Source organism: Notolepis coatsorum (assembly GCF_963971535.1).
Source record: "Notolepis coatsorum genome assembly, chromosome: 1".
In the NCBI taxonomy this organism is placed as follows: Eukaryota; Metazoa; Chordata; class Actinopteri; order Aulopiformes; family Paralepididae; genus Notolepis; species Notolepis coatsorum.
The window spans coordinates 308,186,110-308,209,304 of NC_140165.1; the positions used below are offsets into that span (position 1 = coordinate 308,186,110).

At 42.1% G+C, this 23,195-nt stretch overlaps 1 protein-coding gene across 1 annotated transcript in view; it reads left to right on the forward strand.

The window, feature by feature from the left end:
* dhx36 (DEAH (Asp-Glu-Ala-His) box polypeptide 36) overlaps window positions 1–23,195 on the forward strand; it is a 118,394-nt gene that overhangs the window by 17,612 nt on the left and 77,587 nt on the right. The window contains exons 6-9 of the mRNA XM_084311232.1: window positions 5,003–5,041; window positions 6,493–6,663; window positions 11,823–11,902; window positions 17,692–17,766. Of these exons, the coding sequence (XP_084167358.1) occupies window positions 5,003–5,041; window positions 6,493–6,663; window positions 11,823–11,902; window positions 17,692–17,766 (365 nt within the window). The remainder of the gene's footprint in view (window positions 1–5,002; window positions 5,042–6,492; window positions 6,664–11,822; window positions 11,903–17,691; window positions 17,767–23,195) is intronic.

Genomic DNA, 23,195 nt, shown 5'->3' on the forward strand with positions numbered 1-23,195 from the left:
ACCCGCGTCCGTACAACTAAAAAGGGTTGTCCTAGCGGGCGTCACAGCAGCGAAGAAGCTAATAGCATTGAGATGGAAGGAGCCTGAGAAGCTCACAGTGATTAACTGGTCCCTAACACTGTTGGATGTGATTTATCTTGGGGTGGGGCAGGCTGGTATTGACCTGTGGTTTGCAACAGCTGAGAAGGTCAGGACCGCCGTGTGCGGCTGAGCGGGGTTGAGGTGCTTGTTCGGGGGAGTCCGGCGGTCTCGTGGGAGGGGGAGGAGGAAATGTCTTGTCTGTCTTTTGTCTTGTCCTTCTTAACTTTAACTGGGGGAATTTTATTGGGGGGGAGCTATTTTGATATTTTGCTATTTCTTCACTGTTTGGGTACTTTTGCACGGTTCCTGTGAGTCTATGGAACACACAGGTTTTTGTTTTTCGAAAAGGTTCATTGTTTTGTATTTCTGGTCGGGTACTCAGGGGCAGCGTTTTTCTACCTCAGGATCTTAAGCCGTTTTGAGGCTGGGCTCCAACCACTGTGTGGCCTGGTGACAATACACCTTTCCGCGCTGACGGGAAGTCCCGCCCCCCCGTGTTACTGTTGCTATGGTCTCCCAAGCTCTCCCAAATGTTCTCACAGGCACACTGAAACAACCACATGTCAATCGAACAACATGGATTCTCTCTTAAGGATTCCTGAAACTATTGCTATCAGTTATTTGCCCAATGCCGCTACTCTATCGAAGAGAGTTCTCCAGAAAGGCCTGAATTATTTTACTCAAGGATATATCCATGAAATTAGGATTTCGGACGGAGAAGGAGATGACAACGTCAAAGTTGATGCCAAGTGTTGGCGGTCTATGCGGAAGACACAAACGCCTCACAAACTCCACATTGTAATTCGTCAGGATACAATTGTGGAGTCCTACTGCACATGTAAAGCAGGGTGAGTATGTTAGTGGTCCCTTATTATAAAATTGTTAGAGTGAATGCAGATTTAAGCCTAGTATCTGCTAACTGCTAGCTACAATGGGCTAATCATCTAACGTTATGCTAATCACACAAATGTCGCGGTATGTAGGTGACAAATAAACCAGTGTAGTACTTAAAAAGCCCTTTGATCTTTGTTTCTTTTTGGACAACACTTTGTACAGTACAGAATGTCTTTTTCTGAGCATCCTGTTCGAGAGACTGTATTATCTGTTCCTTTTCAAGAAGCTGCCCTCTCAACCAGGTTATCGTCCTCTCCTTATACTGTACGACTAAAGGGCAAACCCCTGGAAACAGAAATATTACAATTATTGTTAGGGAGTTTCCACATATACATGACATCACAATAATAACATTTTGCTTTTATTCTACAGACAAGAAATCTCAAGAAGAAAACAGACCCGGTTCCACACCAGAGGTGTGGAAATGTATCTGTGCACCAGCCATCTCCAGTGAAGCTTCCAGCGATCTACAAAGATCTGAATACTGCAGACACAAACCTGGTAGCACTGGAAGAACGCACTCGGGCCCAGGCTCTCTCAAATGACTGGTTTGAAGAGCGGAGGTCACGACTGACTGCTTCAAACTTTGCGAAAGCGGTAAACAGAAAATCTGCCCCAACAACAAAATTTCTGGAGAGGGTTTTCCGGTTGACATCCATTTTTGCCCCGGCTTTGGAGTATGGGGAAAGGAATGAGGCAAAGGCGAAGGCCAAATATCTGGAGGTTTATCCCGCCAGACATTTTCACGAGTGTGGTCTTGTTGTCAATTCAGAGTTTGATTTTTTAGGAGCCACACCTGACGGGAAGTTGTGCGACAATGGCGAGAGTGGGATAGTCGAAGTGAAATGTCCTTATAAGGCAAGAAACTGTTTGATATTGGAGGCTTGCGACAACTTCCCAGATTTCTGTTTACACAAAGATGAGGGGGGCAGTATTTCATTGAAGAAGACGCACGACTATTATGTGCAAATACAAGGACAACTTATGGTGACAGGCTGCCAATTCTGTGAATTCATAGTTTTTACGCAGAAAGATATCTTTGTGGAAAGAATATTCCCAGACATACAATTTATGGAAAGATTACTGCACAGACTTGCTGCATTTTTTAAAGATCATGCTTCTCAGTTCCTAAAAGAAAGGTAGACCCTTACATTCTCCTTCAGTCTGAGTAGCTGTGCACGTCTGTGTAGCTGTATAACTGAGCTCCGATTGGTGGTTGATGACATCCAGAGAGGGATTGATGTCCCTGTGAAGTAACAAAATCATAATCAAATAAATGCACTTTAATTAATAAATCCATGTTGTTCATTAATCATAACATTTGGTCTCAGTATTATTTATGTATTGTTTGATTGTAACAAGAACTTGCAGTATCTTTGGTTCACAAATTAATACTAGATATGAGCATTTATAACAAATTATTAAATGACATCTGATTCACACATGCAAATGGTGTTTTTAGTTAGTGATTTACATCTTCACTAACACATCACAATATTCAGACAATACCGCCTATAAGGACTTTGACAATACCCAGTCTTCAGGACTTACAAGTTAGTATTTTCCTGCAGTAGTTCTTTTTTAGATGGGGGGTTGTCAGGATCAAGCAGGCGTCTTTTCCTTGGCAATGGACGCACCGACTTACATGTGGTCCCATCAGCTTTTATAGGGTCTGGATATTGCACAGTAGGTCCATCCCCGCCAACAAAATGCTATAAGGTGAGATAGGCATGACAGAGAAGAGAAAGTGGATCACAGATATTGTAAGGCATTCAGGTTACTCATGCTAGCTGATTGAAAACTGTATTAACAGATTGCAGAATGGGTACAATACAGTACAGCTCAATACACACAATAGTTAAGGGGATGCAGACCAGAGAAAGACTTTAGTCTTGTTTACATCAGGGTCCCCCATTTTCAATTCATAATGACATGTGTTATGACATACACAACAGATATATAGCATGACATTTATGACATACAGATACAGTACTGTTACATTTGTGACATACAAGATATGCAAATATACAGTACTGTTAAAAAGATATCCTAACAGGAAATATATACATACGAGGGGGAGGAAACTGTACATTAGGAGGGGGGGTTTGGACATTTACAGTACACTAACATTTAGCTAACGTTAGTTTGGTTGTTAGAATCAACTGGACAACTTCCAATTCATAATTTCCAAGGGTGTTGACTTAGTAGCTGTAGCTATATGTAGTTTTCCTTCAGCTCATGAACTGATCGGAATGTTTTCGGAGACCCTTTTTGGCGACGTTAGGTTAAACCATGCGTTAGCATTAGCTAGCTTAGCATTAGCAACATTGATTGAGGTCTGGAGAGGAGACATGATTAGCTGGCTACCTAACGATCGGCTAGCCATCTATCTATCTATCTATCTATCTATCTATCTATCTATCTATCTATCTATCTATCTATCTATCTATCTATCTATCTATCTATCTATCTATCTATCTATCTATCTATCTATCTATCTATCTATCTATCTCTCTCTCTCTCTCTCTCTCTCTCTCTCTCTCTCTCTCTCTCTCTCTCTCTCTCTCTCTCTCTCTCTCTCTCTCTCTCTCTCTCTCTCTCTCTCTCTCTCTCTCTCTCTCTCTCTCTCTCTCTCTCTCTCTCTCTCTCTCTCTCTCTCTCTCTCTCTCTCTCTCTCTCTCTCTCTCTCTCTCTCTCTCTCTCTCTCTCTCTCTCTCTCTCTCTCTCTCTCTCTCTCTCTCTCTCTCTCTCTCTCTCTCTATACAGTATATATAAGATAACAAGTGATGACTTCTGTTTAACTCAAATGTTGAAGCATATATTACTGAAGCATATTTTTCGGGCTTACCGTCGAGCATACAGCCTTGTTCTTGTTGATCTTGTCCACATTCAGCTGTGTATGGGGCCGTCCACAAGCCTTAATCCACTTTAAACATTTTTCCAACTGTGTTTTAGGCTTTGGAAAATTTATAAAACGCGCTCCCTTTAGTCTTTCTGGATATCTCTGGTCATTATTGCACGTTCCCCAAGCACATCTAAGAACCATTTTCTCGACAACAATGCAGGACTGGCTGGCTATCTGTGAGACATCATGGCGGCTCTATTTCAAGGGGTGCGGCCTTAAGAAATCGGGCAATCTTATTGGTTATTATTCTCTGCGTGATTGACAGCGGGGAAAGGTCTATTGCCACATTGTTATGCAGCTGGAAATCTCTGACATCACTGATATGCACGTTTTGAGATGACTCAGTTTGGTGAGGGTGAGGGTTGTGAGGGGAATTGGAAGAGTGCGCCAATATGAGAATTAGAGACATAAGTCTTATTGATATAGAGCCACACGGCCGGGAAACGGTACTGAATACTGGGAAAGGCCAATTGTAAGATAGTACCCCTTTAAAATTAAAATGTTGTACTCTGTTTTTATAAATTGTTATTTCTTTTATTATTATTGTTCTGTTATCTCCCTGTGAAGTTCTGTGTATTGTTATTATGGTTATTGTATTGTGTTGTCTTGTTTTCATGTTAAGTAATAATAAAAAAAATGGATAAAAAAAAATATATATAATGTTTCACTAGAAAGGATTGATGCAACGGAATAAACGGTACCTTCTCCAACACCTTGTACAAAAAGATACGTTTAGAAATTGGCCTGAGATTTGAGAGAACAGAGTGGTCCTTTTGATTAGAGGCTGTACTATAGCATGTTTAAACAAAGCACTAATGACAAGGAAGGTACTGAATTTGGCTGCTGGCGCGTCGCTGTTTTTACTGGGGGGACAATGTCTTGCCAGCAGTGATGTATCAAAGTGTATCACGGCGTGCCTGCTATTATTGTAATGTTTGCTATGGTAGATGTGAATTAGTGGACGGACCAAGACTAAAGAATTTCACTCTTGTATGCTGGAAAAAGGTGTATAGTGATGTAACGATAAATAATCTGAATCTGATAACTCTCAAAGTAGTCCTTCTCTGGATATGATTTAATGTATAGTAACTAAACTGGTAACGTGTGTTCATTTGTTTGCAGAAATTCAGGGAAAAACTGCCGTCTTATGCGAAGAAAGAGGTGAGTCCCTTTATGTCCAAACGCTACCTGCTTCTCATCACCAGTCAATCTGAGTCAAACACATTTATGAAAATTTCAAACCTTTATTTAAACTCGAAAGGCAACTGAGGTTTCCCTCATTTACAGACACGTCGAGTGAGTCATTCATTCAGTCACATACAGAGTTAAGCAAAAAAAAAAAGGCATATAAAATCATAACAATAAGTCAAGTAAGGATAACAATCCATTAAAACACGTACAACTTGATTGACAAAGGTTTGAGATCAAGGTTTTAAGGGGAGAATATCAAGCTCTCCGTCAGCGAGGACCAACCAACCTTCTCATAAAGGACACAGCAATGAGTGTCATATCTACAGGTGCATCTCAACAAATTAGAATATCGATAAAGTTCATTTATTTCATTGATTCAATTCAAAAAGTGAAAATCATATATTATATAGATTCATTACACACAGAGTGAAATATTTCAAGCCTTTATTTCTTAAAATGTTTATGATTATGGCTTACAGCGAATGAAAACACAAAATTCAGTATCTGATCATTTCTTTATATTTACATTAAAAAGGGATATATATTACAGAAATGTCGGCCTACTGAAAAGTATCATTACTTGGTCGGGGCTCCTTTTGCATGAATCAATATATTTATACCCATATATTTCCACAATATTCTCATTTATTGATATACACCTGTATCATTAGTGACTAATCTGAGGGCAGAGTGATGGACAGCGTCCGGGGGGTTAAAGGATAACTCCACTATTTTGGGAAATTAGCTTATTTAACATCTTCCCTGGAGTTAGACAAGAAGATGCATACCTTTTTTGTCTCTGTGCGTGCATTTTAGCTTTGGGAATAGATGCTCCGTTAGCATAGCTTAGCTTCATCACTGGAAGTGAGGCAGGACAGTAGCCTTACAGTGCCTTACAGTGTATTGCAAGGTCTGACATTGACCAAACTTGATATGCATGACCTTGGTGGGCTCTAGGTCAACTCCTGAAAAGGGGGTCAATGTCAGACTTTGCAATCAAAAGTTAGGGGGCTAATAACCCTTGCCATAATTTCAGTGCGCCCCTAACTTTTGATTGCAAGGTCTGACATTGACCCCCTTTTCAGGAGTTGACCTAGAGCCCACCAAGGTCATGCATATCAAGTTTGGTCAATGTCAGACCTTGCAATACACTGTAAGGCACTGTAAGGCTACTGTCCTCCCCCACTTCCAGTGATGAAGCTAAGCTATGCTAACGGAGCATCTATTCCCAAAGCTAAAATGCACGCACAGAGACAAAAAAGGTATGCATCTTCTTGTCTAACTTAAGATGTTAAATAAGCTAATTTCCCAAAATAGTGGAGTTATCCTTTAAGGGTTGAGGCCGCAGCAGCAGCATGCCAGTGTCTCTCCTCATCCGTCCATCTGCCCTCCTCCCCCGGTCCCGCCCTCCCCCCGTGCAGGAGCTGGTGGAGTTGATCAACACCAACCGCGTGCTGGTGGTGAGCGGGGAGACGGGCTGCGGGAAGACCACCCAGGTGACGCAGTTCATCCTGGACGACCACATCGACCGAGGCCTGGGCTCCGTGTGCAGGGTGATCTGCACGCAGCCCCGACGCATCAGTGCCATCTCGGTACGTTATGCCACCTGACTAGGGATCTGTGTGCGTGCGTGTGTGTGTGTGCGCGCGCGTGTGGATGGATACCTGGGATGGAGGTGTCCCCACCTTGAGGTCTCCACATATGACAATGCCAGGGTCTCTAGAAAAACCTCCAATCAAGCTAAAATGACTAGGATCTAAGTGTGAATAATAATAACTAGGGATGCTCGATATTGGCTTTTTTACCGATACCGATATAATATACTATATATATATAATATCGGACATCCCTAATAATAACTACTATCAAGAGCCTTCCGAAAGCACAGAAGCCACCGTGAGAGCTGTGTGGCCTTAATAACCTATACGTAGTAGTCACAGACTAGGTCATATGAGCTGCTTGACTTAAGATGAGATAAGATAATATATTCCTTCATTGATCCCCTTGGGGAAATTCGGGCATCATAGCAGCATGAGGGTCTGAATATAAGCATAATGGGCAAGTAAGCAGTGTAATCAAAGGTGCAGATGAGGGTCTGTATGCCCTATCAGTTATATTATGTTACAATAAATATGGTCAATAACACTTAGAATCTGAATATATACTATGAGTAAGTAAAGTATACAGTATACACAGGTGCAGTATCCATAAGGTACCCTAACTGGCGTGATATACATCACACATTATACGTTGACCCGTTGTAGTCCGTGCACTTAGGCTGCAGTTACGTTATAGCCAAAACGATTTGTTTCATTTCGCTTTTCAGAACGCTGTGTATTGGCAGGCAAGTTGGACGTCGTTTTGTCTCGTGACCACCGAGTGATGTATATACATGTAGTACAATGCCAAAGCAGTAGGTGGCGATGTAGTTCAAACATGCAGGCCATTTTCAACCAATCAGAAAGGTTGAACGCGTCACTACACTTCCTGCTCAAAAACAACAAAGCCACCATCTTTAAATACCTCACGTGAGCCATTTAGCAACGTAGCATTTATTTTTCAGCAAGAAACAAAGTGCAATAAACAAAAACTGATACATTCACTGTGTGTTCTGCCTCATTTGTTGATGAATCAAAACCAACATCAACACAATTTACCACCAAGAGCGGAGAGTTTAGTCTCACAAAAAGATATCTGATGTTGTTAGCTACATGCTAATGTGATTGGCGTTTTCCGTTATCGCTAGTAGAATAAATGGATGAAAACGTTATTTAACAGATTGCAGAATGGGTACAATACGGCTCAATACAAACAATTGTTAAGGGGATGCAGACTGTTGTAGTTTGGACTGGGCTCCTTATAACAATAACTTGACAACACATGAAATAACCGTGCATGTGGACAGCATGATCACACCCATTCATTAGAGTTAGCCCTACCACTGTGGATATAATTCACCTCTTGGTTTTGGGTTTAAACGGGGAAGATCAATGGAAAACAGTTGTAATGATCTAATTAATTATGGCGATATTAAAAGCAAGTACAAAATCAATCTCTGACGGTGTCTGGGAGGATGGAGTCAAATGGTTATCCATCTGCTCCGTTATAAAGCACATGAATAAGCAATCTGAGGAGGACGCAGCTGATATCCTGTATAGCCTGCCCATATGGCTGGTTGGTGTCGGGAGACAGCAAATTATATTAATTATAGCGCGCTATTGCAAGTGACTCCCAGAAATAGTTATGATGTTTGGAGTCGAGGTCCAGCCAGGCGAGAATTTGGCGTCTGTGTCTACTACTGCGAATGGGCGTTGGGCAAGAACGGCTCCGTATCTGGCTCGCGCAAATTACATTGTCGGGGAGTTTTCAAAACGAAAACACCCGTTGAGCGTTGCCGCTAGGAAAACGCGTTTTCCTGCTAAAACGGCGTTGCCCTTTAACTTGGACATGCAAACGAAATAATTCGAAATTGAAACGTTGTAAGTGTAACCATTAAGTGATCAGACATTCCTAGTAGTTCTTGAGTTCTGCTACCATTAGTTCTCCCCCCCCCCCTTCTGATAAATCAAAGATATTTTTATACACTCAGTCAAATTGTGTACATACTTTATTTTTTTTACAAGACTAGGTTTTGCATATACAGCTGGAAAAAAAACAAATACAAAAATTTGTTAAATGAGCTTTATTCTACACAGTGTTCTCAGTCCTGACACATCAAACGTTCCCTTATACTGAGAATATTCCCCAGGGTACTCTCTGTGTCGCTCTCAACCCGTTCCAATTCACTGTCTATGCAGCAGCTTCAGTACTTAATACCTAGTAATTAAAGAATAATTACAATTTAAATGAATTCCTCCTTGACAGTAATGATAAACTGCAATGATGCAACATTACAATGGACACTATCCACTAGGGGTGTAAAGGTACACGTATCAGTACCGAACCGTTTCAGTACTGGACCTTAGGCTGTGTACCGAACGAATACAACGGTATGTTAACCACTAACGACCGCACGTGCAGAACTTCTTTTTGCCTGCAGAATTTAAAAACTCAAGTTCACCCATTCCCAAAATATAATTTGCGCAAAGAGCCGGGTGTTCGTTCAACCCACACACAACACTGAGAGGTTACCTGTTTTTTTCCCTTTCGATTATTAATAATTAAGTCGATTATTAATCATTTCAATATAGAATATTCGTTGACAGCCCTACAAGTACAATTAGTTACTGCACACTACATCACCCCCGAGTGGAACATGGAAAGCCAAACTTTCCCCCACTGTACCGAAAACCCGTACCGAACCGTGACTTCAAAACCGAGGTATGTACCGAACCGTTGTTTTTGTGTACCGTTACACCCCTACTACTGGGAACTCCACTGGCTCCCCATCAACTACCGAATCCCCTACAAGATCCTCCTCCTCACCTACAAATCCCTGCACGGGTGTGCCCTTTCCTACCTGACCAACCTACTCCACCCCTACACTCCAGCACAAGGCCTCCGCTCCTCCAACTCCGACCTCCTCACCATCCCCTGCACCAGGCGTTCCACACTGGGAGACCAAGCTTTCGCTGTAGCTGCCCCCAGGCTGTGCAACTCCCTCTCCCCCTCCATTCGAGGCTCTGACACCATCAACCTCTTCAAAACCAACCTAAAAACCCACCAGTTCACACTTGCCTTCACGCAACACGGCCCCGCTCCCAAGTAGCCCACCCCTGACTCTTTTCTTTTAAGCCACAGATCCTGTTGTTTTGTTTTGTTGTTTGTTTGTTTGTTAATTTCAACCACTTCATCCAATTGGACAGCACATTGCTTCCTTTTATTTTTTAATCTTATTTGTTTTTTCCTGTTGTTACTATACACATATATTCATAATTTCTATTTTTTTTTATCTTTTATCTTTTCAAAACTTTAATTTTTCCACCCTTTCCTCGTACAGTGTCCTTGAGTCTGAGAAAGGCGCTTCTCTTTTAAAATCCAATCTATTATTATTATTATTATTATTATTATTATTATTATTATTATTATTATTATTATTATTATTATTATTATTATTATTATTATTATTATTATTATTATTATTATTATTATTATTATTATTATTATTATATCCACCACTTAGCAGGCAGCCAATGTGATGCATCAACATGTGAACATTCACTGCTGTGATTCGGGTTTTGAATGTAAAACTATTTAGTTGGACAAATATCTTAGTCTTTTGTCAAGACAGAGTGAGCTGGCAAAGCACTCTGGTGTTTGGAGAGGCGGTATTTATTATTTATTATAATCACGAAGCAGCATTCCACCCTATGTAAACAAACAGGCTCTCACAAAATAAAGCACATTGCTAATTTCTTCTTGGTAATCTTCTTGATTCTACGCGGTCCGCTTATATAAACTGTCGACGCTCGGACGGATCAGTTAGTCGGGCGTCTGGCCTCTCCCGTAGGCCGGCCCCGGTGGGTTCCAGCAACAATGGGGTCACAAGAATCATCTCCGTTTCAGATTCAGATAGTTTTATTTGCCACATGCAACAAGTACAATGGAACCCTTACTCTCTGTTTTCTCCACAGCATGAATGAATTTACAGAATAAAAAATGCAGATATTTAATATATACAATACACAATAAACTGTCTGCGGTATGTGCAATAAAAGAAGTACAACGTATATAAGTAAATAAATAAATATAAATACAAATAAGTACACATTCAACAAGCAAAAATAATTGCACATTATATTGATTCACGAGGGTGCAGTAAAGTGGCTGAGCCTTGTAGCAGCATGACATCTGACCCCAATATGGGCTTACCTAAGGTCAGGGACCTCTAATCTAAAGGTGTTTGTGTGTGTGTGTGTGTGTGTGTGTACAGTGTGTGTGTGTGTGCACATATGTTATTGCTTGGTGTGTGAAGCCTACAGTATAGTCGTGCTCTTGTACATGCTTACCAACTGTTTCGCCTGTTTTATATAGAGATGTTCCGATACCATTTTATCCTTCCCGATACGATGCCGATACCTGAGTTTTGGGTGTCGGCCGATACAGAGTACTGATCCAATACCAGTGCATACTTAAAAAAAGAATGTATATTATATAAATTATAAAACATTATAATTTTTTTTTTTACAGATACTGTTTTACATATTTTGTTTTAGTAATAACTAGAAAGTAATGGTATTTATTCAACAACAGGTTTGTATAGATTAGTATCATTAATTGACAACTGTGCTCAATGAGTTAGGGCATTTGCCATGTTGTATACCGCACGTGTTGTTGATAAATTACACCATATGGGATCGGAGCATAGATTTGACGCATACTCGCAGATACCGATACCAGCATTTTAGGCTGTATCGGAGGCATTTCCGATACTGGTATCGGTATCGGAACAACGCTAGTTTTATAGCAACACTACTATCGCCGACATCTAAGAAGGGAGATCCCCCCTTGAACGGCCCTTCTAAGGTTTCTCCCCGCCACATTGCCTGTGGTGCTTTTTTCCTATTGCTAGGTTTTTTTGTGAGTTTTTTTTCTTACCTTCGCGTGGGGTATGTCTGGGACTGTTGCATTCATTTATTAATTTAAACATTTTTGGACTCCATGGTGTTTTTGTTTTGTCCTTGATTTATTGTGATATTTCTTCTCGACTTGTTTAAAGAAGACGTGTCCGACCCGTGGGGACATTTACTAAGTGTGTTGTCGGGCCTTACGAATACATTTGATTTGATTTACAGTATGTGTTAATTTCCAGGTGGCGGAGCGCGTAGCAGCAGAGAGGGCAGAAGCCGTCGGGGAGGGAAACTCCTGTGGCTATCAGATCCGACTGCAGAGGTACAGTGAGCAGGGTTTGCACAAGGTCCTTGAAGTGCTTACAAAAAATAAATCAAGGCCTGGAATTCCTTGAACAGCCCATTTTTTTAACATGGTGCTTAAAAAGTAGTCCTTGTAATTCAAATCAACCATTCACATTGAAAGTTTTGTTCATCCGTGATAAAATAGTTCTGAATCAAGATTACTATTATTTTTGTATCTAAAGTGTAACTAATTGTCGGAAATTGGTTTTAAGCCATACATATTTGATCCGATTTCTTTTCAATAAAAAAAACTGCATTTAAAAGTAAATTGTATCCTTTTAACACTATGATCGCCGCGGACTAGTTTTCACGTCATTCCGAGCCATGCTCATTCTGCCGAAGACGCCGTAACTCGTCTTTGATGTCAATATTTCAAAAATCTGTCATCGAAATCATATTTCCTTTCCGGAGCCCTGAGACACACTGCTGATCTCCTCTCAACTCTCTAGCGGTTCAAGAGCGCCATCTGGTGGCCGATCGGCAGATCGCCAACCGGATATTAACCTTTGAACCGGTAGTACTCATCCATATGTGGTCCGGCCACTCGCTATAGCTCCCGCGACTCCATCTTGAAACACTGGATAATAGATCGCTCGCCCTAACTCGATAAACAACGTTATTTGGACATATATACTATTATTCAACCTGGAAATGGATCGGGCATTTCTACATCCCATAATAGAAAAAAATCTGTTCCATGCTCATCTGCCAGCGGCGCGAGGAAGCCACGGTAAGATTCAGCGTTATTTTCTAACGTATTCTATACTAACTGATCTGATGAACATATGACCCACTCTGGATGAATCATCTAACGCTGCCCACGGAATTATAAACGATCCCCCGCCCATCCGGTCATCATCAGATGATGCGTAGAAACTTCTAGAAGTACGTCCAGTTGAAACTTTTTATCTCGCACAGATTCCTACCAAACTGTATTTGATCATCAATATAATGCATTTAGGGCTATAAATCACGTTCTGAAGAAAGCTGCAGAAAACGATAAAAACATACTTATACTTTAGACCATATTTTAGTATGAATATGTGAATGAAAAAGTTTAACGTTGCTACACCCTGAACAATACATATAGGACATTGAATGGGCCATAATAATGGCAATTTAGCAATAGAATTTAAAAAGTTATAGCCCTGCAAAGAAGGGGAACTTCTCCATAGACAAATAGAGCTGGCGAGGGATGGTAAATTATGAATTTAACCCATGGCGATTAAAGTGTTAAAATGAAAAAATAGTGCTTGGAAAAGTACTTGAAAGTCCTTAAATTTCATTTTGCAATGTCTGTGGGAACCCTGAGTGAAGGAACACGTGCCCCGTCAGAGGGGGTACAGTGAAGGAACCCCTTCCCCGTCAGAGGGGGTACAGTGAAGGAACCCCTTCCCCGTCAGACGGGGTACAGTGAAGGAACCCCTTCCCCGTCAGAGGGGGTACAGTGAAGGAACCCCTTCCCCGTCAGAGGGGGTACAGTGAAGGAACCCCTTCCCCGTCAGAGGGGGTACATGAGGGAACCCCTTCCCCGTCAGAGGGGGTACAGTGAAGGAACCCTGTGCCCCGTCAGAGGGGGTACAGTGGAGGAACCCCGTGCCCCGTCAGAGGGGGTACATGAGGGAACCCGTGCCCCGTTAGACGCGCGTCTGGGTTTGATTTGATTTGATATGTTTATTTTGAGAAGGGACGGTGCAAGTTAATGAACAAAACTCCAATGCATTACAAGAATGTATTACAAAATAAAAAGTAAGACGATATGCCATTTGGAAGAATCAATAAATTGGGACAAAATTATCGATAAATATCGATTTTTGTATTATTATAAATAAAATAAGAAAATATATATTAAAAAAATATTATAAAAAATATTATTATCACTTACACACACACAAACTAACGTTAAATAATATATATTTCTTTTCTTATTTTAAATTTATTTTATTATAATTTCTTTTACATGAAAAAATTATTATAAGGTGCGCGCCACTTATCGATTTCACACAGTTATCGATAAACAGCACACACACAGTCCACACAGACAGCTTCGATCGGGGGAAAGATTGGATATAGTGTCCTTACCTTGTCTCTGATGTAATGCAAAAACATAATCCAATTATCTGATCGCCATTCCAAGTACTGGTCGCGGAGGTCCGTCCCACGTTATCCGGCATTGCATATGAACGAGGGGGCGGGGGGGGGGCAGCCTAGTTGATGCATCGTTGTAAGCGCTTGTCCTGCCGGAGTATTTAAACCCCGCCCGCGCGGCTCAGCTCGGCCCAGAAAACAAACTACATCGTTTCAAATGGAGTGCAATAGTGGCCGAATGCGTTAGAGGGCGGCATTGCCCGTCTGCCAGCTCAGACACATTCAGAACAGCATGCACAGGCTGCCCCGATGAATTATGAATGGCAATAGCGAATAAAAGAAAAACGGATCCAATAACGAGTATACTCGTGGTTGGCGCTCAACGGTTGGGCGGCATTAACGAGCTAACTCGTTTCTGGCGCAGAATGCGTTAAAGGGGAACTATCTTATAAATGGCCTTTTTCAGTGTTTAGCACTGTTTCCTAGCTATGTGGACTTATATTAATATGATCTATGTCTCTAATTCTCATATTGGCGCATTCTTCCAATTCTCCTCTCACAATATTCACCCTCACTGAACTGAGTCATCTGAAAATGTGCTGATTTGTGATGTCAGAGAGACACCGCTGCATGATAATCAGCTGAGTTTCCACACAGTTCCCACTGTGGTTGGAGCCCAGGCTCAAAACGGCTTAAGATCTTGTGGTAGAAAAATGCTGTTTTTGAGGACTTGATTAGAAATACAAAACAATGAATTAAAAAAAATTAAAAATTACAGAGGTGTTCCATAAACCCACAGGAATTGTGTAAAAGTGCCCAAATAGTGAAAGAAATAGTAAAATAGTTCCCCTTTAAGAGATCTTACCTGGAATCATAAATGGCAGTAGTACTAATACTTGTGTACAACAAACAGTGGTGACTCAATCAGCACACACACACACACACACACACACACACACACACACACACACACACACACACGCACACACGCACACACATACTGTATACACACTTGCTAGCCTAGAAGAAGGCTGGTATAGATTGTGCAACAGCAACCATTATCTGAAATGATAAAAAAAAAAAAAAAAAAAATCTAACCCCGACTAACCTTACTGTCATGCACTTGTCCTAATAAACTAACCTACACTGTAACACGCAACACTTTGATGAACATTGTTACTCAGCTGATAGAGTTATACCCTTCTTGCTGTCTTGTCGCACAGAACTTGTAAGTCGCTTTGGATAAAAGCGTCAGCTAAATGACTAAATGTAAATGTAAATGCATTGGCAATACACGCCAGTATTGATTTTGTATGGTGTTTAATGTTGACAGGCAGTTTTCGACAGCAGTGTGTCTGTGAGATATCGATTGTGAGGCAGGTTCACTGAAGAGTCACCCGTGTCTCAGAGACGGAGCAGGTCATGCTTCTCTGTCGTCCCCGCTTGCTTTATCCTTTTCTCCCGCATGTCACCTTCCTGTCGGGGTGTCACGTTCAGTGGGACGGTCACTGAGAACCAGGTGGTCAATCTGGTACCTGGTTCCTCACATTCACCCATTCACTCACACATTCACCCACAGACGGCGGAGGCAACCATGCAAGGTGCCGACCTGCTCATCGGGAGCAGTTAGGGGGTTAAGTGTCTTGCTCAAAGACGCTTCGACACGCTGCCCGGGAGGAGCTGGATTCAAACTGGGAACCTTCCGATTACCAGACGACCGGCTCTACCTCCTGGGCCACTGTCGCTCCCCAAATGGTGCTGTGATCTGTACTTTACTGTCTTCATTTCATAGCTGCGAAGGCAGCTTCCTAATGAGACTAATAGCACCTAGAAAACAACGTGGGAAAGACGAGAGAGTGAGAGAGAGACGATGATGAAAGGATTCTCGCCACCTGCCATGATTCTCGAAAAGCATAAATGATTCAGACAAAATAGCTTATGAATCGACAGCTCAGTATGCTGCTCTCGCTCTCTCTCTCTCTCTCTCTCTCTCTCTCTCTCTCTCTCTCTCTCTCTCTCTCTCTCTCTCTCATTAAAAGTCTTATCTAACTCAAAGTTTGTTCGAGGGAAGGAGGATCGTGATTGGTGGATCACGGGCGGCAGGGTGATGCAGTGGTTAGCACTGTTGCCTCACAGCGAGAAGGTCCTGGGTTCTAACCCCAGCAGGGGGCCTTTCTGTGTGGAGTTTGCACGTCACGTTTACGTGGGTTTCCTCAGGGTGCTCTGTTTTCCTCCCACACCAAGTAGGCAGGGACTATGGATGAAAACTAGCTCATTAGCTAACTCTGGTACATGTACATTGACTGAACGTGTCGATTGATTGTCCCTGGGTTAAATAAATAAATAAACTTAAACTCGGCAGGGTCAATTATTAGAGGGAATCAGGAAGGGGGCAAATGACACAGAAGAAGTTTTTTGGCGTTATTATTTTGGACTGGAAAGCACAGCAAACACAATATTTGCAAGGGCTTGTGATTTTGCTAAATTCCTGCATCTTCTCTGCATTAAATGTCCAAATTCGAGCCGTTAAGAGCCGTATATATGTGTATACGCAACACATTATATATTAGATTAGATTCAAATGTATTATCATTATACAGCACATGTACATTACAACGTAAATAAGTTTGGCATCCAATCAGAGTGCAAATGTAGCAGTAAAGTGCAACAGTAATATACAATGTGCAGGTGATTAAAGTGGGTACAAAATATACAAATTAATACGTAACTACTGAGTGTAGTGCTAATCAGATGTTAGGCAGGGTTAGGGTTAGGCAATTAGGCATCGTCTTTATTCGCGAGGGAACATTTATGCATAAATGTCATTAGAACATAGTGCAACCAGAGATAAAATCACCACTGTCTGCGACGCCTAGTTGGACAGTTTGATCTGAATTTCATTAGACGTCACGGCACAGGCTCGTACACCGTTGTGTATGATAATTATTGCATTTGTATGACAAGACACAGAAGCAGCCAAAACATAAGTTCATACTTCACTGCTCATACATTTTGCACATAACTGCCCAATTTGCACAGCCCTGCTAAATATCCCATCCCACTGTATTGTTATTTTTATTGTAATTAGTGTATATACTTGACCACATCTTGCACAGTTGTACAGTCCTGTCCTATTTTTATTTAAATCTTTACTTAATTATACTATATTCTATTGTGCTTCTATTTATATCCCATTTTATTTTATTCCACCTCTTTATTTTACAGTTGTACAGCCCTGGCCCTATTTTTATTTCATAATTCTATTCTATTGTGCTTCTATCTTAATTTAGTTCATATTTAATTGTATTTTATTCCACCTTTTTATTTTTATTATCCGCCCGTTATTGTCTGTCCGTTAATGTCGCACCGAAAACGACCAAATGTGAAAACTACTTGGCAATAAAGACCTTTCTGATTCTGATTCTGATCATCGGTATGGTTCTTTCAGCAAAGAAGACATGTTTAAGGGACCTCAAAGACCTATTTAAGTAGTTGAACAGGACTACAATGTGGGACCTTTAACACCGATGCACACGCACATCTAAAGGCGGCAGGCCATCCTTTCATTCTTCTAGTGACAGTTTGAGTTTGTACCCGTCAAGTGAAAAGATAACTTTGACAACATGTGTTTTTGTATCACATTCACACTTCATCTCCGTCTCTCTTTCTCTTTTTCAGCCGGTTACCACGGAAACAGGGTTCGGTGTTGTACTGCACGACGGGCATTATCCTTCAGTGGCTGCGTTCGGATCCGTGAGTGGCCCTCTCCTCTTCCTCATTGTCATCATCATCATCATTCTGTCCTGCTCTTTTCTCGCACCCAACAGACTGCCCTCTTCTATTTTCTGTCTTTTTTTTCTCTCTCTCTCTCTCTCTCTCTCTCTCTCTCTCTCTCTCTCTCTCTCTCTCTCTCTCTCTCTCTCTCTCTCTTCTCTCTCTCTCTCTCTCTCTCTCTCTCTCTCTCTCTCTCTCTCTCTCTCTCTCTCTCTCTCTCTCTCTCTCTCTCTCTCTCTCTCTCTCTCTCTCTCTCTCTCTCTCTCTCCCCCTCTCTCTCTCTCTCCTGCCTCTGGTCTCTCATTCTCTCTATCTTTCCATATCGCCTCCCATTGATTGGTGGTTTCTCTTGGGAACGTATTAGTATGGGCTCCCACCCTCACAGGGAAAGAGAGAGATTAAAACATGCACGTGCATATAAACACGTGTACACACACACACACACACACACACACACACACACACACACACACACACACACACACACACACACACACATCATTATCACTCCCTCCCTCATCATTCCCTCCCTCTCTCTCTTTCTCTCTCACACACATCACACACATATCATTATCACTCCCTCATCTCTCCCTCTCACACTCAGACACACACATTGATATGAATATACATTTGAGGACATTTCTTGCTTCCATTCTTCCCCCAACCGCTTCCCTCTAATCTTAACCCTTTCACTACCACACTATATAAAGTTAACCTTTCATTACCACACTACAGACGGTTAACCGGTTAAAAGGGTTAACCCTTTGTGTTGTGCTAGTGAAAGGGCTAACCTTCTGTAGTGTGGTAGTGAAAGGGCTACGCTGGACAAGATATGCCTCCTAAAGTGTGTAAACGGAAGTACAGGCTACAGGCTTTCCGGTTTCGACAAAACAATTATAGAAACGTGTGAAGTGCACAATAGTTCCTCGTTTAAGCCACTGCAACGGCTTTGCCTGAATAATTTACTACATGGCCGGGACGTTCTAGCTTGTTTGCCGACAGGATTCGGGAAAAGTTTGGTCCGTTCGGAGGCAGCTTCCAGGGGAAGTACATACACCGGAAATTCTACCCCATACACACTTTCGGCCGTAGTTCTTTACCAGGCTTTTTTCTCACGGGAGGAGATAAAACTGGGAACGAGGTTATGAAAGGGATACCCGTGATTGCTACATGTCTGACCCCAACGCTGACCTTTCCCTAAATAGAGCATTTCAGCTGATCAATGTTTTCAAACCTAATTACCTGTCTGCCGTCCAAATGTCAACACGGACCTCTCTGCCTCAAGTGAAGCTGGACCGGTGGGCAGTGTGTTGCCTCTGGTACAGATGCTGGTGTTGGGCAGCGTGTTGCCTCTGATACAGATGCTGGTGTTGGGCAGCGTGTTGCCTCTGGTACAGATGCTGGTGTTGGGCAGCGTGTTGCCTCTGGTACAGATGCTGGTGTTGGGCAGCGTGTTGCCTCTGATACAGATGCTGGTGTTGGGCAGCGTGTTGCCTCTGATACAGATGCTGGTGTGTTGGGCAGCGTGTTGCCTCTGGTACAGATGATGCTGGTGTTGGGCAGCGTGTTGCCTCTGATACAGATGCTGGTGTTGGGCAGCGTGTTGCCTCTGATACAGATGCTGGTGTTGGGCAGCGTGTTGCCTCTGGTACAGATGCTGGTGTTGGGCAGCGTGTTGCCTCTGGTACAGATGATGCTGGTGTTGGGCAGCGTGTTGCCTCTGATACAGATGCTGGTGTTGGGCAGCGTGTTGCCTCTGATACAGATGCTGGTGTTGGGCAGCGTGTTGCCTCTGGTACAGATGCTGGTGTTGGGCAGCGTGTTGCCTCTGATACAGATGCTGGTGTGTTGGGCAGCGTGTTGCCTCTGGTACAGATGCTGGTGTGTTGGGCAGCGTGTTGCCTCTGATACAGATGCTGGTGTTGGGCAGTGTGTTGCCTCTGGTACAGATGATGCTGGTGTTGGGCAGCGTGTTGCCTCTGATACAGATGATGCTGGTGTTGGGCAGCGTGTTGCCTCTGATACAGATGATGCTGGTGTTGGGCAGCGTGTTGCCTCTGATACAGATGCTGGTGTTGGGCAGCGTGTTGCCTCTGATACAGATGATGCTGGTGTTGGGCAGCGTGTTGCCTCTGATACAGATGCTGGTGTTGGGCAGCGTGTTGCCTCTGATACAGATGCTGGTGTTGGGCAGCGTGTTGCCTCTGATACAGATGATGCTGGTGTTGGGCAGCGTGTTGCCTCTGGTACAGATGCTGGTGTTGGGCAGCGTGTTGCCTCTGATACAGATGCTGGTGTTGGGCAGCGTGTTGCCTCTGATACAGATGCTGGTGTTGGGCAGCGTGTTGCCTCTGATACAGATGCTGGTGTTGGGGAGCTTTCATTCAGAACATACTGGCTGATAGTAAAACCTGGCTGAAGAATCTGTAAGTTTGACTAAAAGCACAATTTATTTGAAGAACACAATGCTTTTTCAGCCGGTTACCACGGAAACAGGGTTCGGTGTTGTACTGTACGACGGGCATTATCCTTCAGTGGCTGCGTTCGGATCCGTGAGTGGTCTTCTTCCTCGTCTTCATCATCATCATCATCATCATCATCATCATCATCATCATCATCATCATCATCATCATCATCATCATCATCATCATCATCACATCATCATCATCATCATCATCATCATCATCATCATTCTGTCCTGCTCTTTTCTCCTGCCCAACAGACTGCCCTCTTCTATTTTCTAGACAATTTTCTATTGTCTCTCTCGCTCTCGCTCTCTCTCTCTGTCTCTGTCTCTCCACCTCCAGCTTCCTGCCTTCTCTTATCTCTCCCACACAGTGGCGATTTTACCACTGGGGCACCAGGGGCATGTGCCCTCCCCTGAAATCTCAGGTGCCCCTGAGGTGCCACCCCAGAATTTTTTAAATTTTTTTTATTATTATAATTTTTTATCTTTTAAATTTTTTTATATTAAAATACATATAATGTTAACAATCACTTTCCATCACAGACCGAAAATCTAGTTTTGCTTACAGGTTTCTAATGTGACTTACATCCATGCTTATATATTTCACATTAGACTCCTCACTATGCCTGCGACAGGCAGCGTGATGCGTGCGTCATCTATCTGAAGCAGCGCGCATATAAAAAGCTGCCATTAAGCGCTGGCACGTGGACTGGTGGTAGTGGTGGTCACTCACAGGTGTGTAGAGTAAGGTGGATGACTGAGTCAGTGGTGCTCAATTTTTTTTAACACAATGTCGACGAGAGAACGCGATAAAGGGTGGACATTTGGCTCTGGGAATTTACAACGAAAGAAGGCAAAGAAAAAAGAAGTGTTCAATAACTCGATGAGAGGTTCGTTGGATACATTTATCACAAAAAACAGCGACCCGACCGAAGCAGCCACAGCCACAGCAGGGCCTCGTGGGGGAAGAAGCTAGCAGCACCAGGGCTGCTCCCAGCCCCATGGAATACTTAGTTATTGCGACGCTGAATTCAGTATACAGTAAAGGAATAATCAGCCAATGGACATATTGATCTACCAGATGGCGATCAATAACTGGGACATCCTTTTTGGAATCAACGTTATACCGGACGGGCACCGCCAGCCAGGACGGACGTTTCCATATGGAACCATAGAGTGCCCGCGTGGCGTGGTTGATTCAACGTCAAGGTGAGACCGAGGCGGAGGGACATACACACATCAGGAGGACGCGGACAAGAATGGTAAGTCATAATGTTTCATTTAAGCCAGCCTTGGCCCTTATTATTATTATTATTATTATTATTATTATTATTATTATTATTATTATTATTATTATTATTATTATTATTATTATTATTATTATTATTATTATTATTATTATTATTATTATTATTATTATTATTATTATTATTAACCCTTTACCGGTCACTTCTTGAAATACCTGGACATTCACAATTTCAACTCTAGAATGTTATTTTGGTGCTATTTCAAACGGTATCTACAATTTTGAAAAAAAAAAAAAAAAAAATTCCCCTGTAAATTAAGGTTAACCCGAAGTGTCTGTGAACAGGCCCTCGACCGGTACCCTAAAAATGTGGGGGCTATGGGGCTTATTTTTCCTTAGGGGGCATATCTATGAAACTTGGCAGGCTGATTCATAACATAAAATAAATAATAAAATGTATTGGGAGTTTTCTTGAATTTGCCTTGCCATGGCAACAGTAGCCGATAAAGGCCCAAAGAAGAATAGCGGACAAAACTATAACTACATGGTACTACAGGGTACTACAGGGTACTACATGATACTACATGATACTCCATGGTACTACATGATACTACACGGTACTACAGGGTACTACATGATACTACATGATACTCCATGGTACTACATGATACTACACGGTACTACAGGGTAATACATGGTACTACATGATACTACATGATACTACATGGTACTACAGGGCAGGGCTGTACGCTAAGCTTTTTCACTAGGGGCACACTTTCCCCTAAATGAGAAATTTAGGGGCAAAGAATATTTTTTAGGGGCACATTTTTAGAGATGTTCCGATACCATTTTTTCCTTCCAGATCCAATTCCGATACCTAAGCTTTGGGTATCGGCCGATACCGATACTGATCCGATACCAGTGCATACATTAATAATAATAAAAAAAAAAACGATTATATAAATTTCTTTTACAGATACTGTTTTATATATACTGTTTTTTAGTAATAACTAGAAAGTAATGGTATTTATTCAACAACAGGTGATTGTATAGATTAGTATTAGTATCATTAATCAATGAGTATGGGGCTGCGGCACTGCAGATATACCCTACTCCAATGATCCGCATGGACGTTAGACGGTGTTGCACTTGCTACCCAGTCTGTTAGCTAGTAGCTAGTATTACCGTTTATGTTGTGATTTTCGATGCAAAATAAATATTCAACATTCTCTTTTGAGACTCCGCCTCAGACTCTTATCCTTTGGCACTTGGAACTTGCTGTACTTTGCTTGCAGGTCTGCAGCCATTATTGCTGGATTATGAATAGCACCAACTTTAGCCACGGTAACGTTATCAAGCTAAGCTAGCTGACCTAGCTCGTCTTCCCCGCATTGACATTTGATAACGTTAGTCAGCTAACACTAGTCAGTAGAAGTCAAGAAGTCAAGTCAAGAGTTTTATTTGTCACAGCATACAAGTATACAATGCAATGCGGGTGGTCTTGCCCGCAACAATGTGCAATACAGTAGTACAACATATAATAGAATCCAATAAAACAACATTGTGCAATAAACAGGTAACATAGTGGGTATTTGTACATAGTTATTTACAGAGCATGGAGGACTAGGTCCTTTGGTAGTGCAATACACTGCTACTGTTGCTATACTATTTTTAAAGTTAAAGCTACTTGACTTA